At 36.5% G+C, this 16,514-nt stretch overlaps 3 protein-coding genes across 6 annotated transcripts; 1 reads left to right on the top strand and 2 right to left on the bottom strand.

The window, feature by feature from the left end:
- The first annotated feature begins 1,426 nt into the window (after nucleotides 1-1,426).
- On the top strand, nucleotides 1,427-4,347 carry LOC133301480 (phosphatidylinositol 4-kinase gamma 4-like). Of its 3 annotated transcripts, none has more exons than XM_061501112.1 (3): nucleotides 1,427-2,566; nucleotides 2,726-3,367; nucleotides 3,732-4,347. In XM_061501112.1, exons 1-3 carry the CDS (start codon nucleotides 1,964-1,966, stop codon nucleotides 4,116-4,118), a joined length of 1,632 nt encoding a protein of 543 aa, XP_061357096.1. In that variant the 5' UTR covers nucleotides 1,427-1,963; the 3' UTR covers nucleotides 4,119-4,347. The 3 variants fall into 3 exon arrangements, with proteins under 3 accessions (XP_061357096.1, XP_061357095.1, XP_061357094.1); XM_061501111.1 differs by having other exon boundaries at nucleotides 1,427-2,605; nucleotides 2,681-3,367; XM_061501110.1 differs by having other exon boundaries at nucleotides 1,428-3,367.
- Nucleotides 2,742-15,857, bottom strand: LOC133301481 (E3 ubiquitin-protein ligase SINAT3-like). 2 transcript variants are annotated; one of them, XM_061501115.1, is made up of 4 exons: nucleotides 15,465-15,857; nucleotides 13,609-13,995; nucleotides 12,546-12,881; nucleotides 2,742-2,783 (listed from the first exon to the last, which is right to left on the bottom strand). In XM_061501115.1, exons 1-4 carry the CDS (start codon nucleotides 15,645-15,647, stop codon nucleotides 2,742-2,744), a joined length of 948 nt encoding a protein of 315 aa, XP_061357099.1. In that variant the 5' UTR covers nucleotides 15,648-15,857. The 2 variants fall into 2 exon arrangements, with proteins under 2 accessions (XP_061357099.1, XP_061357097.1); XM_061501113.1 differs by lacking the exon at nucleotides 2,742-2,783 and having other exon boundaries at nucleotides 12,216-12,881.
- Nucleotides 5,966-11,068, bottom strand: LOC133301470 (uncharacterized). Its single transcript, XM_061501099.1, has 5 exons — nucleotides 8,488-11,068; nucleotides 7,631-8,244; nucleotides 6,943-7,152; nucleotides 6,452-6,669; nucleotides 5,966-6,329 (listed from the first exon to the last, which is right to left on the bottom strand). The coding sequence occupies exons 1-5, from the start codon at nucleotides 11,066-11,068 to the stop codon at nucleotides 6,293-6,295; spliced, it is 3,660 nt and encodes a 1,219-aa protein (XP_061357083.1). The 3' UTR covers nucleotides 5,966-6,292.
- Nucleotides 15,858-16,514: the final 657 nt, after the last annotated feature.

Here is a 16,514-nt window from a genome sequence, read left to right as displayed (position 1 = left end):
ATGTTGGAAACCTTATTACTGCTCGCCTACATATATTCACGTTGCTATGGTAAAGCAAAAATGGTAATAACTAATGAGGATACAATATTCCATGAATATGTTCCAGTATAAGTGACGTGCATAGGGTGCAAATGAAGCAGAGGTTTATATAGATGATTACGTACTGATTTTATTTATATTTGTAGCATGCTTATTTTATTCTATGGAGAGATTTAGTACTGCAATTCTTTTTTTTGGTAAGTTGAAGAATATTTTTGGATTATCCTTCATGTTAATCAAGAATAATTCTTTCTCAGACAATTTTAAAGGCACATTTCCACATTAGCTTGAGAAATTAGAAATTAATTTTCTTTTTCTAAGTGCAAATCTAAAAGTTCAAAACCGAAGTATTGAACACAATTACCAAAACAACCCTCTAGGTTAGACAATTATCCCCTTATATATACCAAACGTAAGAAAATTGTCTTTCACTGCATTACTCAACATGCGCTAAAATAAATTATGGTAAGTCTATACACGTATTTTAATAATTTATTTATATTAATCATTGGTCAATTAATTGCCTTTTTCTTTTTTTTTGGAGATCTATCATTTAATTACTTAGGATCTGAGAGTGTCTTGATCCATAGTGGTGATTTAAAAATGAAGTTAATGGGGAGTGACACATTAGTGATACGACCCACGTCCCACGTTACATTTTAAAATAACAAAAAATAGTGTCTCTGTCATTAGTGGTCATTGCTAACGTTAAAAGCCATTAGTGGGTTAGAGAGAGAGAGAGAGAGACACTCGATTTTGTAACTTAACGGCTTCTCCGAACATACCACGATTATTGATGTTGCTGGTTTATTTCCGAAAGAAAAGGACAAAAAAGACCCCAAAAAAAAAAAAAATCTTAAGTTGGTGTTTGGTTGGGAGCTTTTCAGCGGACATCTATCTTTCTCAAGTATGGCTTTTAAAAACACCATGTTTGTTTCAACGTTTTTCACCAAAAACCCATCTAATCCAATTTGTCTGGATTTATGAGAAACATAGATATCCGCACTGTTTAGAAACCCAATTTGAAGGTGGGATTTTTCGGAAAACCGGTTATCTGACTTTTAATGCACTGTTGATTTCATAAAGTTACTTAATTTTCCCAGTAAAGTTTTTTCCCACCAAACAACTTTTTTTTTTTACATTTTTCTACCTATCTCACTTTATCTATCTTTCCAATCATTTCTCTATCTATCTCATTTCCTTACTATTCCAAAAAGTTTTCTTGAACCAAACGCCCCTAACAGTCTTCGTGAAGCTACGTATAGGTGTACGGTACAGTATAAACATCAAAAGCTTTTTACTAGTAGCGCTACGTATACAATACCAGGCGGCTACGCGCGTCTACTTGTTCCACAATTCATCCTCTCTCTCTCTCTCTCTTGTTGTGTTTCTCATTTTCAGTCAGAGTCAATATAATAACAACCCTTCCCTTATTTTCCGAATATTGAATTGAGAAATCTTCCTTCAACTCAAATAACAAAACCCCATTACGTTATTTCCTATTATTGGTGCCAAAGCTTCAAACTTTCTGCTTCTTCTTCTTTTGGGGGTAAGAATCTTCTCTCTTATGAATTTATAGCCATTGATTCTGACCTATTTGTGATTTGATCCGAATCAGAAATCTTTGGGTACTGGGTTGGGTTGATTCTAGGTTTTGTTGGGGAAAAGATGTGGAATTAGGACTTGGGGCTCGATTTTTCCATCATAAGATTGTTAATTTTTGTGCTTATTTTGTTAAAGTTTCAGTTTTGAGCTTGTTTGGTCATCTGGGTAGGTGTCCCGTTGCCCCCAGGTTGCTCTAATTGTGCAAATATATATATGGCTGTCTTGTTGTGAAAAATTGGTAGGAATTAGGGTTCAGGTTCAGGCTTAAGTCAAAGCCTCAAGCTTTGTTGGCTTTTCATTCCTTTCATCAATAGTGAAAATGTCATCTGCTGGTGTCTCCACTCTTAGCCCTGTCCTAAGGGAGCTATTGTTGTCTCCAAATGGATTCCATACCCCACACTTTTCTTTGGATGATGAGTTCATTTTCATATATCTCTCCTATTTGGGGTCTTTGACTCCAATGCGTGTTCTACCTTGTGACACCATTGAGTCAGTAAAACTCAAAATCCAAAGAACTCAGGGGCTTCCTTCATTAACAAACAAAAAAAAGTTGGTTTGTGGTGGCCGGGAGTTAGCGCGAAGCAATTCTCTACTCAAGGACTATGGGGTTATAGAAGGAAATGTTTTGCATTTGGTAATCAGACACTCAGATATCCAGACCATCAATGTGAGAACTTCTTGTGGGAAGGAATTTACTTTTCAGGCAGAAAGATGCAGGGATGTTGGGTATGTTAAGCAACAGATTGCGAAATGGGAGAAACAGTTTGCTGATCCTGAACAGCAGGAAGTTGTGTGTAATGGGGAACAGCTTGAGGATCAGAGGCTTATTGATGATATCTGCAGCAAACATAGTGATGCAGTGATACATCTTTTTGTTAGAATGAAATATGCAGAAGTTAGGACAGGACTAGATGAGTTGTCCGTTGTGGCAGCAGAGCTGAATGATACAAAAAATTATGATGTTAATGAAGACAATTATAGGAGAAATTATGGCGCTAGCAAAGAAGATGCAAGAAGGGAGTATGGTGCCATTGAGGAAATTGTTCCAAGAAATGCTGTTGACAGAGATCTTCTTTTGGAGCCAGTTATTGTTAACCCTAAAATTGAATTAGCTTCAGAGATTTGGAATATGATAAACTCTACATATGACGGGTTAGATAGTGGAAATTATCCGATCAGATCTGCGGAGGGTACAGGGGGGGCTTACTTTATGCTTGATTCAACAGGGCAAAGGTATGTATCTGTTTTTAAGCCTATTGATGAAGAGCCAATGGCTGTGAATAACCCTAGAGGTTTGCCTTTGTCATTAGATGGTGAAGGCTTAAAAAAGGGTACTAGAGTTGGTCAAGGAGCATTCAGGGAAGTTGCAGCTTATATTTTGGACCATCCAATCACTGGCCGCCGATCATTATTTGGTGATGAGAAGGGCTTTGCTGGGGTTCCCCCGACTGTTATGGTGAAGTGTTTGCATAATGGATTTAACCATTCAGGGGACTGGACTGCTAAGATTGGCTCTTTGCAAATGTTCATGGAGAATAATGGAAGTTGTGAGGATATGGGGCCTGGGGCTTTCCCGGTGAAGGAAGTGCATAAAATATCTGTGCTGGACATAAGACTGGCAAATGCAGATAGGCATGCTGGGAATATTTTACTCAGCAAAGAGGATGAAAATGACCAGGCTGTTTTGATTCCAATTGATCATGGATACTGCTTGCCCACAAGTGTAAGCATCTTATTTTTGTTGTTAAGTTGTTCTCTTTTTTAATGTCTGTGATAGTGCTTTATTGTTCTCTTGATGTGAAGTGTAAACTTTGGTTTTCTCCTGCTTGGTTATGGGCGGTGCATTCTTCTCACTATCATGTTCTTTAAACTAAAGTTGTTATTTTGGATAGACTGCAGGTATTTTGAGAAGTGGGAAATGTAATTAGCCTTAAACATCATTTTCTTGGTGACCTGTTTCGAAATTCATTAGACTTTTTTCTTGATGGGTGGGGGGAAGGGATTTTGTGATAATTTGTGTAGGTTTTCTCCTTGAATCTTGTTTATACTTCAAACCAGTCATTTGAGGTTTTTTGCCGTTCCAACAGTTCGAAGATTGTACCTTTGAATGGCTTTATTGGCCTCAAGCTCGCCAGTCATACTCCCCTGAGATCATTGACTATATAAAGTCACTGGATGCCGAAGAAGATATCGCTCTTTTGAAGTTTCATGGATGGGATCTGCCAGTTGAATGTGCTCGCACTCTTCAAATCTCAACCATGCTTCTGAAGAAAGGAGTGGAGAGAGGGATGACCCCCTTTGCCATTGGAAGCCTCATGTGCAGAGAATCCTTGAACAAGGAGTCTGTGATTGAGGGAATTGTAAAAGCAGCTCTGGATTCTGTTCTTCCTGGTACAACTGAAGCTACATTTCTGGATGCTGTTTCCGACATCATGGACCAGCGCCTTGATGGGATCACCAGTTCCATTTCTTAGTTAAAGCTGAGTTCTGCAATAGAAGTTGGTATATAAATGTATGTGTACATGTGTTCTCGTACATTTCTATAGCTCAAATGATTGTTTTCCTGTTATTTCACAGTAATAACTCTAGCTCTTGTTTTTTAGTATTTTCCAACGTTTCACAAATTCTTTCATCAAGTTGTCCTTTTACCTCTGAACTATGAAATTTGTAATGGTAGACAAATCCTTTATCTTTTGAATTATAGCTTGGTATTCTTATGTTTTAATTACTAATGAGTGTCACCCTTTGTAGAAGTGAAACTACATGTGGAAAATTGAGAGGTGTTCAGTATGTGTGCTTGGGTTCTACAGATTTGGAGATACAGTCATTTTCTATACTTTTACCTTTTACTTCTCACTCTTCTAAAGTGTAGCCTCAAAATCCCCAAGGTTAGTTAGGCATTGCATGCTTTGGGTTTGGTTACTTCAAAACAAAACATATGCCATTTGCACAAGTCATTACTCAAAATGTTGTTGCCTGCTAAGAATGCAATTGACACATATCTGTGGTAGTTGTGAATTTAGGATTTTATGTTAATAATTCAATAATGCTATTTTCTTTCAGCAAAAAGACTTTTGACAAACATTTTACAAAATTTGCAACTTCTCCAAATCAATAATAGCTATGCAAAATAATTAGTACCTTTATTTGTGCAAAATTACCTTCTAAAATATTAAGTTTTTGTGAAGGTTCTCTAAAAGTTATGTAGTACGTGTTTAATAAGTCAAGGGCAAGTGGTGATATTTCTCATAATATATTAAGGGTGGTTGGATGCACTCGTGGTAGTGACGATGCAACCAATGAAATGTGGGGATATTGCTTTAGTACGTGAAATTTGACTTTGCCTTCAAGAAATCAAGCAAGGATGAGATTTTGGAGCAACGAAATCTTCAAAAGTCAAAACTATGCACACCCCATTTTTCAAGTCAGTGCGTGATGTTGGCAAATGCAATTCCTCCATCTAACAACGAAATTTATGCATGCAAATTGCAAACATACCCTTTCTAGAAAGCGTTATATGATATATCTTCTTATTCCCCTACAACAGATGAAGGCCAGATTTACAACAATGACCCGGATATTTGTTAATTTGAGGTGAGAAAATTATGATATAAAAAAATGAGTATATCTTTGTTACGGACCTTGAGGTCACCACCCCAAAAGTTAGCTCAAAGGGTGGGAGTGCCCAAGATCTTATAAACCCCACATTAGTTGTATAGGCTTTCACTCTATCGACACTGACCCGACGGTAGCCCGTGGGCGGCTTCACTCACCTATCAGTATTCAATGTCCAAAGACACACTTTAATCCAGCTTATAGGTAGCCCTTTCCGTGGCCTCAACTCTCAATGAAAGCACCAATTGTTACGGATCTTGAGGTCACCACCCCAAAAGCTAGCTCAAAGGGTGGGAGTACCCAAAATCTTATAAATCCCACATTAGTTGTATAGGCAACCAATGTGGGACTTGTAACAATCTTCTTAGTCATTCTCTTGATAATCTTTCTAATACTAAATAAAAATGCATTTAATATCTTAAAAACATTGAATTAATTTTTCATTTTAATAAGGATAAAGTAGGATATAAAATTATTTTAACAAGACAGATTCTATCCGCATTTGAGATAGTGAAAAATTGTATATCATATGGCCTTTAAAAAGGATCCAGAGTCAGATTGAGATGCCTTTCAGCAATCCAAACACAGAGGAAACAAAGTCAAATGACAACTTCGAAGCTGTAGAACTTTATGTTTTATGAATTGGAAGAGGCAAATTTCCTACTAATATATATCTTAGTGTTTTTGTTAAAAAGTTGGCTTCTCTTTTACATATCAATAGAAGCATCTTTAGTGCCATTGAACCGCAAACAAGTAAAATCCTCTGGAAAAAAAATAAAAAAAATAAAAAGCCCCACTTCTTACTTTTTCTAAATGTGGAGAAAATTTCAACTATGCCATCAACAGCAGTTGCCTAGGTAGAGCTAATATAATTACCTACATCTTTCTCAACTATATACAAACAACTGTGATTTGGGTACCAAAAATTAAGTACAAAAACTAGTACCATGCAAGCATGGCATCATTTTCTTCAACCATGCAAACTTGTGATGACATACGCTCTCCAACTCTATTGTTGATAGTTTGAGAGCCATCATCCCTTTCTGGGTTTCTTCAACTTTCGCTTCAACCTTTTATTGAGACAAAAGAAATCACTAAAATAAGTATACGAATAAAATGATGAAAAACTGACTAATCTAAGATTTTATGTAATGTATCCCACACCACTGCTGATTTTATGGCAAATGATTACCTCTTGGTGGAGCTGTCACTAAAACCAAACACACCCTTCATTATTGAGTTTATATCCACAGATCGTTCCTTCATCATCTTATCATGGTATATTTTGCTGCCAATCTCTGTAATTTGTTCCTCCACTTCTTCTAGTGGTTGGTCTATGTTGAGCTGAAGTTCACCTTTCTTGATGACCGTAACACCAAACCCATTTGCTTTAGCTTCTCGAAAAGCATCCTATAACATGCAATAAAAGTTCAGAAAACATTCAAAAAAATTACCCCAAAGAGGAATTGCAAAATTTCATAAAAAAGAAAACATGTCCTAGCAGACCCAAAATAAGAAATTTTCCTATGGTTGCTTATTTGTTGGACCAATAATATCAAATTGTGACACAAGACAATCAACCAAAAGCATAAACAAAACTATAGCTTTCACTGTTATCAACAAATTCAATTCTAAAATAATCTACGGAACCAATAACATTGGTGAGAGCGCACAATTTAATACCTTAGGAGGCCGTGCAACAACAAAGGCATGGCCATTTCCAAGCATATCCATATGAGCCTGAATTATGTAACAAAGATTTTTGCAGTCACCAGCATCTTGGAAAGCAATCACATGATATGGCTTAGGTTCCAATTCAAGATCTGCAGCCATCTCCAACGAATAAAATCCTACTCTCTCTTCTCCATCATCAATTGTGTACAATTCAATGCACTGACAGAAAATAAACAAATTAATTCAGTATCAATGAGTAGAAAAAAGAAAAAAAATCAAACCAATGGGGGAGGAAAATCTGAAAAGTACAGAGAGGATAAGCTTTGATCAGCCAGACGTATCATTCTAGGACATGACATTGATATTTCATCCTTAATTTCATGTTTGCTAGTGAACTAGTGGAAACTAAGAATAATATATACGGAGCCGTGTGGTGAGCACAGAGCAACTAAGAATAATATATATATATATATATATATATATTGAAAACAGAAACCACTCTTTTTATTTGGTGTAACTAAGCCGGATGAAGGTGGCCTGCCTGCTATCCACACCAGAATAAATGAAGTTTTCCGAAAAAACCTACAGGGACTATGCTATCAACCGCTATTGACTTCAAAGATACCCTATGAAACATTATTTTTCAAATAAAAAAGTTTATATATATATATACACACACACACACATTCATACATACCAATACATGTGAGAGATCTAACCACCATAAGTAATCTTCTTCTTTGTTGTCTGCATATTCACGATATTTGCCAACCACTGCTTGCGGTCCAAACAACTCCATCTCTCTTTTAAGCTTGTTGAGTTTCTTTTCCATGATACTCCTGTTCCTATCAGGTAATTTGTCCATCAGATCAGCTGCTTCCTCTATTTCTTTTTCGGTGATCCAGCGATCCAAATCCTTCCCAATATCCTTCATAGTGGACTTAATTTCTGGATCTGTCTCTCCGTTATAAGACTGCAAAAAACCATGGGACCATTTCTTTGTGTGCTGCCAATATTCCTTCCCTGATTTTTTGCCAACTTTAACAGAACCATCACTTCCTTCAATAATAGTTTTTGGATTTTTTGACTTCTTAACAGGTGCTATAGAACTGTCAACCTTTTCTTGTAAAGAGGGATCGGCTGATTTTTTAGCAAAGCCATTCTCATCCTTCTTCATTGGTTTCATATTTCTTGTGGAAATTGTCTTTCTTTGATCTAAGAATTCGTTTAGGAACTCGGGAATTTTCTCCACAGGAGGCCCTTTCCACCGTGGTATTATTTTCTCTGGTGGATCATATATACTAATGCCATCTAGAGGAATTAAAGACAACTATTAGCATAATGTTTAAAATTACTCATAGAAAATGCTAGCTGATATATCTTAAGAATTTGGTTCTACAAAATAACGTTGATAAGAAATACAGGAACATGTTAATAATATTTTCATGTTCATGAACTGTCAGAAAACAACTAATAGATATTACTAAAATCATTTCTAGAAATCAAAAGTTGATCAAATTCTCTGAATCATGTAATTTAGAAACAGGAAAATACCTGCTCCGTAATCAAGATTTTCAATATTTGAATGGAGCCATTCATGGATGTGAGAAAGTCTTTTATTTTCTTTCTCCACTTTTTTCTCAAGACCTCTGAAAAATGCTTCTTTATCTTCAGCATTCATCAAATAAAATGGGTCCCGTCCAGACAGTTCATTCTCGCGAACTTGGAAGACAATGTCTCTAAGATGATCATCCTGCATCCAGTCAAATTCTCCACCGTCTTCAACAACTCCAAGTGATTCCATCTCTGTGGGTATATCTAAATGTTGATTAACTCTCTCTTTTGCAACCATGTAGTTATCCCTAAATCCAGCTCTAATTTGCTTAATTATGGGCTCAACTTCATGGAAGTTTTTCTCCAGCCAATTCTCTGTCTTTCCAGATAGTTTTGTCTCTGTCCTAACACCATTAACTTCACCGTCTAAAGTGGTCTCAGACTTTTGAAGGTCTCCTACTCCAGGTTCAACACTAGAGTCCATGAAGTAGTCATCCTTTGTTGGGCCAAATTCCTTATCCTTCTGATTAGAATCTTCACTAGGATTTATGACAGGCTTAGAATGTGATATTCCATTTAAAGCATCACTTCTAATTTTCTTAATTATGGGCTCAACTTCATGGAGATTTTTCTCTGGCCAATTTTCTGTCTTTACAGATAGCCTGGTCTCTGTACCAATGCCATTAACTTCAGGGTCTAAAGTGGTCTCAGACTTCTGAAGGTCTTCTAATCCAGGTTCAATGCCAGAGTCTTTGAAGTAGTCATTCTTAGTTGGCCCACGTTCCTTATTCTTCTGATTAGAATCTTCATTAGCATTCATGGTAGGCTTAGAATCCGAGATTCCTTTCAAAGTGTCACTTCTGGACACAATTGTATTCATCTCCAGATTCTGGCACTTATTGTCATTAAAATCAATAACACTTGAAGACTTCAAATCAGTAACATTTTCTTTCATGAGTTCAATTTTAGATTCTGCGTCAGGATCTTGTTTGTCATGCTTCTTCGAAAGATAATCCCTAGCTTCCTTAACAGACCGTATGATCCTTGGTTTCTTGTTTACAGAATTTTCATTGGACATAGATGAGCCATTAATAGGAGTATCTGAGGGCTTGTCATCTTCTCTGTCCTTCAGGGGCACAGCATTTTCAGTAAATTCTGTTTCTCGTTTATTGAATTCCCCATCACCAGGAACTGTGACATTTGAAGCATACAAAATGCATTCATCTGCAGGAACTACCTCACGCAAGGTTGAATTATCAATATTCTCAGTGACCACAACAGAAGTTGGTTGCAGAATTGCATTACTATCTGCTGTTTTCCTTTCAACTTCGTTGTGATCATTGCTTAAAATGTCATCTTGTTTGCTATTCTTTTTTATGACTTCAATCTCATTGGATGATTCCTCAATCACGGGGTCATCCATTTCCACATCTCTACTAACTAGAGAATGATCTCTTCCCTCAATTTCCCGTGCCCGCCTAGCCATTTCTCGGATTTCTTGAACTTTATAGTCCATATCCATAGACCTAGTTCCCATTTCAGCAGATGAATCCTGTCCTAAAAGTTTATCAGGAGAAGCCTTAGCTTTTAGAATATTGTTCTTAAGTTGTTCCTTATCCAACTTAGGCTTTTTAATGTCTATCAACGGTGTCTCCAAAGGTTCAGGAATAACTTCAACAGCACCCTTCACCAACATCTCTTTCTCCTTTCTTGCCTTTATCTTCCTCCTCATCATTTCCTTCTCCATTTCTGTGTACTGGACCTCCTTATCTCCAAAAGCAAATAATTTCTTCACTGCCCAAAGGACAACCAAGACACACAACACTTTGCTTCCAACCCCTGAAAGCTTAGAAACCAATCTGGGTTGAACAACAAAACCATGAACAGCCTTAACAAAACCACCCTTCTCCTCACCTTGAACCACAAACTTCGCTACAGAACTATTCCTTGGAATCACATTATTACCATTCTCCATCTCCCTAGCTAGGTTCTTGGCATCCAAAATTTTACAACTTACTTCAGGGAAGTCCTCAATTACATCTCTCTGAACCCTGTTTCTTCTCAAAATCTCTTCTTCATCAACTGAGACCCTTTTGACCCCTCCAAAGGAATCCTGATAAACAGTAAATATAGGACCATACCCTATGCCCCAATACTCAATATCTTTCTTGTATTGGTCAACCCAATTCTCCAATTTATTCAACAAAACAGACTCACCCAAAAGTTTGGATTTTGGTTTTTCCACTTCAACTACATTTTCATCAACAGAGACCCCTTTATTCCCTGCATCACTCTCTTCCACAACAATACCGGAAACAGAAGATGGGTCGGTGAGAATCTGATTGGGACGTACCTGGTGATCATGGAGGAGCTTCTTCCTCAGGGAGTTGCTGCGGCGGTTGGTGGGTCGGCCAAAATGCGCCCAAGTTTGAAACTTTCTGGTTGTGGAGCTTGAAAAATAGAGTGAAAATGGGTTTCTGTGAATCGGGTAGGAGAGTTTTTTGTGGTTTAGAGTTTTGGGGCAGCAAAAAGTTGGGATTCGGAAGTTTTTGTGGATTGTTGAAACATTGAGAATTTCCATGGATGAACATAGGTAGAGAAACTACAGTGAAAGAATTGATAAGAGCATGGTTGAATGAAGCTTTTGCTTAACCATGGAGTGTGAAAAAATGGAATTTTCTTTTCTTTTTTTCTAAAACCCCAAGACGATAACGTCCAGCACCGATCAAGCACGTCGTCGTTTTTGTTGTCAAGTTGTGAAACATATAAAAATAATAGGGATTCAACATAAAAGGAGACTTCTCAAACTACACTCACTGTTTTACGTGTCAATATTTTTAATTTATTTATTTATTTTAATGGGACCCACTTGAGTATATGTGTTGCAAAAATTTTCATCTTATATTACATAAGAAGTATAAACCTCAAAATAATATGGGATATGTAAAAAAAGAGAATGACTGAATAACTTATCCTTAAAAATATTTATAAAAAGAGTTTGATATTTGTTCTTTTAAAATACATTGAATTGTATCATTTAAAGTATAAATATTTTTCTCTTATAAAAAATAAATGAGTAATTTGGGTGGTCAACTGATGCAATTAGATTTTTATTGGTTTTGTGTAATTCAAATGGTCTAACCATTAAGGGTTATAGTTAATTAAGGGTTGAAGTTACAATTAGACTAATGAAATCATCTAATTGAATTCAATTTTAACAACACTAGGTGTGATTATCATTTCTTTTTCACGAAAAACCTTTCTCCATTTCAGTGCCACAACAAACAATCAAACTGGAAAGAAAACTTCTATTGAGATTCCACCACTCATTATACAGTTGTAATGATACCAACTAGGTGAGTCATCTATGGCTAATTAGATAATTTGTTTTACTTGATATATCTTTCTCTTTTTTCTTTTTCTTTTTTGAATACTATATCTTTCTCTTTTGATCCGGGACACAAAAACAATGTTCACTTTTTTGTTATTTCAAAGTTTTGATTGCGTATGTGTTGCTAAATATTTGTAAAATTGTTTTGATTGTAATAATTAATGTTGTTTTTATAACTATTTGAAACAAAAAAAAAAAAAAGCAATATAAAATTATTAAACAAATAGCATTGTTTATAATCAATCGCAGCAACTAATTTAATTTTGTCATCATTTTACATAAAAACATATATAATCAATCGTTCCTTCTATATGGCTAGAAGGAATGACAAGTATTGTCTATGCAAAGTATGTAGAAAAGATTAAACCCAAAAAAAAAAAAAAAAAATCCGATTAGCGATGCCAGATTTAAACACTTCTATGAGAAAAACTGTTTTGAGGAATTTAGCATATGATACACGTAGGAACAAAGACTTGACAAGTATCTTGGTTAGAACTCAAGAAAAGGGAAAGGAACTTCTTTTGTAAGTTGAAATCTCCATCACCATTCAGCAGATGTAAATACTTTCCAAAATTATCAACAGCTAGCAAGAACAGTAACCCCCCATTTAACTCAGATGAAGGGGAAAGATGCAAGAAATCTAGGTACACAGGTTTGGTATGCACACTCCACCTTCAGAGTTCTGTTGTTCTTTCCATATCCTTCCTGTTACTCGTAACTTCAACTCCTTCCTATCCCCACCTGAGAAGAAAAGTGCCATGTTCCGATATACAATGAGGCCATCATGACTGTCTCTAACTTTCTTATGGCTATCTCTAATGCTTCTTGGACTGCCCTCATAAGTTAGTTTACGTCCATTTCCTCCTACCTCCAGGCTGTAGCTGTAGCTCCGAGCCTCTCTTTCGTCGCCCATGAAACGGAGGAATGCCATGTAAACCGGAGCCATACCAAGCTGGAAAGCTTCGAAATGGAGACAAAAATACTGACCAAAACAGTGGAAGACCTGACAGAAACAATACAACAGTAAGCCATATCATTTTGGATGAGAAAACAATATAAGCAACTTGTAGTTGTGCTTGTGCATGAAATCAAGCAAAACTCTGCTGCAAATGCATAGTAATGAATATCACATCAAGATATTGGTTGGAGGTCAGATCATGCAAAGGAGAGGAAGTTTCGGAAAGCAATCATGCTTATATAGTTCTGTTTGGAGTTGAACAAATATGTCTAGCTTAAGAGCTAGTAGTTATATCTACGGAGCAAAGGTAGATATAACTGGCAATGAGAAGCACAATATCTCTAGACAATAGTCCAATGGTATGGATTAGGGGTGTGTGTATAAATCACCTGCAAAGTAGATAGGATGTACTATGGGCACAAGATACGTGAGTGTGAAGGCTGTAACTATGGTGGTACACTTTGTGAATAATGAAAAAGCCTCCCTTCTCCTTCATTATGGGGGGCCATATATAGATGAATTATAGGGGGTTTGTGTACATAGTGGGTGGTTTTGCAAGTGACTAATGGTGTCGTAGTGTGCTTAGTGGATGGTTATGTGGAATAGAGGGAAGTTGAGAGAGAGTGGTGGAGTAAGATGCTTAGTGCATGTCATGTAGTGGGAAATGGGAGTTGAGACCATTTAACTGGTCCAGAACAAGTTCCATTACAATCTCAGACAATTTTCTTTCCTTTTCTTCTTCCAAGTATTATTTGGAGAATAGTAAACTTACTGTTAGCATCCATGTAGCATTTTCTACTTCCATGGGATTAGACTTGACATAGCGATGGTTAAAAGTGCATCCAGAATGCATATCAACCCTGTGGTCATCCCTTAAATGAGTAACAAGGTATGGAATATCCCCAACAACAGAGCAGTCTGATCCAGCGTAGGGGCAGTTGTAAGGTCTGAAGTTACAAACAGACTCATGTTTGAGTTTGCTATAATAAGGAAATATCTCTGGACACCCATGAGAGCTGTATCTGCAAGGCAGTTCAAGTGACTCTGCTATCTTTTCCAATGCTAGACACCTTATATCACCCAGTTCCTGTCTACAAGTTGGGCACCGGTTGTGTACCCTTGTCTTACAAGTTGAACAAAGGGTATGCCCATTGTGGCACTGCAGACAAAAAAAAAATGATTTAAGAATCAGTCAATAGGCATCGTTAATAAAATTTATCTAGTTATTTGTATTCCTACAAGGCCAAGAAACTTGATAGCTAAAATATTCCTCACAAAAAATAAAGACAAAATCTGACATGATACACCATTACTTGTTGAAATAAACTTAAGCATGAGTGAAGCCTTAAATTAAAGAAATCACCAGATTTTGTTGAACTCGATATTTGCAAATAAGCGAGCTACGTGAGATCCCTGATGAGTGAAGGGATTTCATGTGTTAGATTCTGATCTTCGGTAACACCTGATCCTTTTATTGTTTCCATTCCAGCTACTTCTCATTAGAAGTTAGTAAAATGATGAAAATTTTCTTATCCTTTGGTTAACTCTAATTCTGTAAATATCATCATCCTGTGCTGGTTGCATGAGATGCATCTAATTCTCCCATAGCAGGTTTTGTGACCTATAGCATATCTTAGAAACCCTTAATGCAAGTTACTAGCTTATTTAATATCCTAAACTACTAAACAACCCTATTTAGAATGTCATACTATAGTTTCCTCTCAGTCTCAAAACCATGTAATGAACATCAATTGACATGATAATAGGACTATTAATAAGTTATATAGCTTTATAACTGGTGTGTCCAAATTTTTTTCCTAAATTTTGAATTGCAATCTACAAAGGTATCCAGTATTGTATGAAAAATTTCACCCAACATTTATGCCTCTTTTTTTGGTAGAGATAAGTGCTCACAGTCACACCAAACCTTGCCCCTACCATAAATAGGTACAAAGAGGATGGGGAATAACTTTCTTGTTCAGCCGTTAAACTCATTAATGTTTATCATCCAACAGATCCAAATAGCACCACACTCTAGGTGGGCAAAATCATAGTGTATATAATTTTTCACACCACTTCCAAAACCACCAATAGAAGCACAAATCACAATTGTTAGAAGCACCATGGAACAGCCCCTTTCTACGTTGCTTTGTAAAGCAATGTAAACATGAGTGGGATGAAGGACATATGCCTCTTAGATTGAACCAAGCTTATTATATGAATCATTCATATGGCAGTGCCAACATGAAAAAGAGTTAAGTAAAATTCACTAGAGCTAGATAAATAATAAAAAGAGCTCTGCTCAAACACTGCCCATTTCATTCATCCCTAATCACATAACTTTACCTTATCTAAACAAGGTCTTACAGAGAAAAGTCAAAAATCTCAACTACCGTTACCCTCAACCTCCCCTAGTACTCAACATAACCAAAACCATCCGAACTAAAATTCCAGCAAACATAAGATCCATAGAACAAAATCCAACCACAACCCCTAAACGCAATAGCACACTTTCCAATGCAACAACTGCTTAAAAATAACGAAACGAGGTACCAAGTCAACGTATACTAAGAGCAGAATTGAAGGAACCAACCCAACCCATGAATCAAAATTGAATAAAGAACAAACCTGGTGGATTGGAGGGTACATTGAATTGGTGCAAACAGGGCATTCAAGAAGCTCATGAACACTGGTAGCAGCAGGACCATTGCTATGTAGCTTGGTGACTGAAGAAAACTGATGGGGATGCACAACATCCTCATCCATCATGATCAATGATGACACAGTACTATCAACGCTACTTGATTCCATTCTTTTTCAGCTAAAACGACAAGGATAAGACCAATCCGAGTCAATTTATGGATACTATTCCATGGTGAGTGTGATTCCCTCGAATCATATATGCATATCACGAAAGAAGATTGATGTGGAAAGCGAGTTCAAGTTCACCTGGGTAGAATTCTTGTGGGTAAATTTGAACACCCAAGAGCAAAAAGGAACGATTTTTAATTCGATTGATCCTAGAAACCGAACCCCAAATAAGGATGTTTTTGTTCTCCAACCTTGTTCTATACAGACAAATAATGACCCTTTGATCAAAATCAAACGGCTCTCAGCATTTCAACAAAAACCAGAGAGAGAAAGTAGAAGAGCAAGGGGAAAGATTCAGATAAATGCAGAATGAAAAAAAGTAGAAAGTGCATTTTTTTATTTTTTTTTGGTAGAAATCTAAAATTGACCTCCTTCTATCACTTTGTCCTAGGACCACGCGGTCAACTCCGATTATCTTATCTTTGAAATACTGTCTGATTGGAACAGTACATAAGAAAGAATGAGACTAATTCTTCGTCGAGAGAAAACTTTTTTCCTATACTCCAAAAGAATTCCAGAATTGCTTGGGTCAAGGATCAAACCCTCGACTAAGCAATTCTGGGCGCTCAACTTTGCGATTGAGCTACTCGGGGAACAAAACTTTATTGGAATGTTCATTTATTCTAAGATACATAAGTGGATCCTGAAATCTTAAAAATTTACATGAATCCACTTACATATATTAAAACAAAAACAAATAAAAGGGAAAAATATTTCTCCAGTCACTATATATGAAGTTATCTTCAATGAGCTCAAAACAACATTGTTTTAAGTTATAAGATTAAAAAATTATAATGATAAAAACTA

This window comes from Gastrolobium bilobum, unplaced genomic scaffold (genome assembly GCF_033153095.1).
Source record: "Gastrolobium bilobum isolate Gb01-03AN ecotype WA unplaced genomic scaffold, APGP_CSIRO_Gbil_v1 utg10838, whole genome shotgun sequence".
NCBI lineage: Eukaryota > Viridiplantae > Streptophyta > Magnoliopsida > Fabales > Fabaceae > Gastrolobium > Gastrolobium bilobum.
Note: the sequence above shows the minus strand (reverse complement) of the source record. Positions and strands in the feature narration are given on the sequence as shown.

Bases quoted from the DNA above. Each gene is read 5' to 3' on its own strand.
- LOC133301480 (XM_061501110.1), top strand. From the start codon at position 1,964: ATGTCATCTGCTGGTGTCTCCACTCTTAGCCCTGTCCTAAGGGAGCTA. The intron at 3,368-3,731 runs GTAAGCATCTTA...CCGTTCCAACAG, and splicing joins GATACTGCTTGCCCACAAGT to TTCGAAGATTGTACCTTTGA.
- LOC133301470 (XM_061501099.1), bottom strand. From the start codon at position 11,068: ATGGAAATTCTCAATGTTTCAACAATCCACAAAAACTTCCGAATCCCA. The intron at 8,245-8,487 runs GTATTTTCCTGT...TAATTCCTCTAG, and splicing joins AAATCTTGATTACGGAGCAG to ATGGCATTAGTATATATGAT. The intron at 6,330-6,451 runs GTAATCATTTGC...TCTCAATAAAAG, and splicing joins AGTGACAGCTCCACCAAGAG to GTTGAAGCGAAAGTTGAAGA.
- LOC133301481 (XM_061501115.1), bottom strand. From the start codon at position 15,647: ATGGAATCAAGTAGCGTTGATAGTACTGTGTCATCATTGATCATGATG. The intron at 13,996-15,464 runs GTTTGTTCTTTA...TTTTGTCTGCAG, and splicing joins TGTACCCTCCAATCCACCAG to TGCCACAATGGGCATACCCT. The intron at 12,882-13,608 runs GTAAGTTTACTA...TGTTTCTGTCAG, and splicing joins ATGCTACATGGATGCTAACA to GTCTTCCACTGTTTTGGTCA.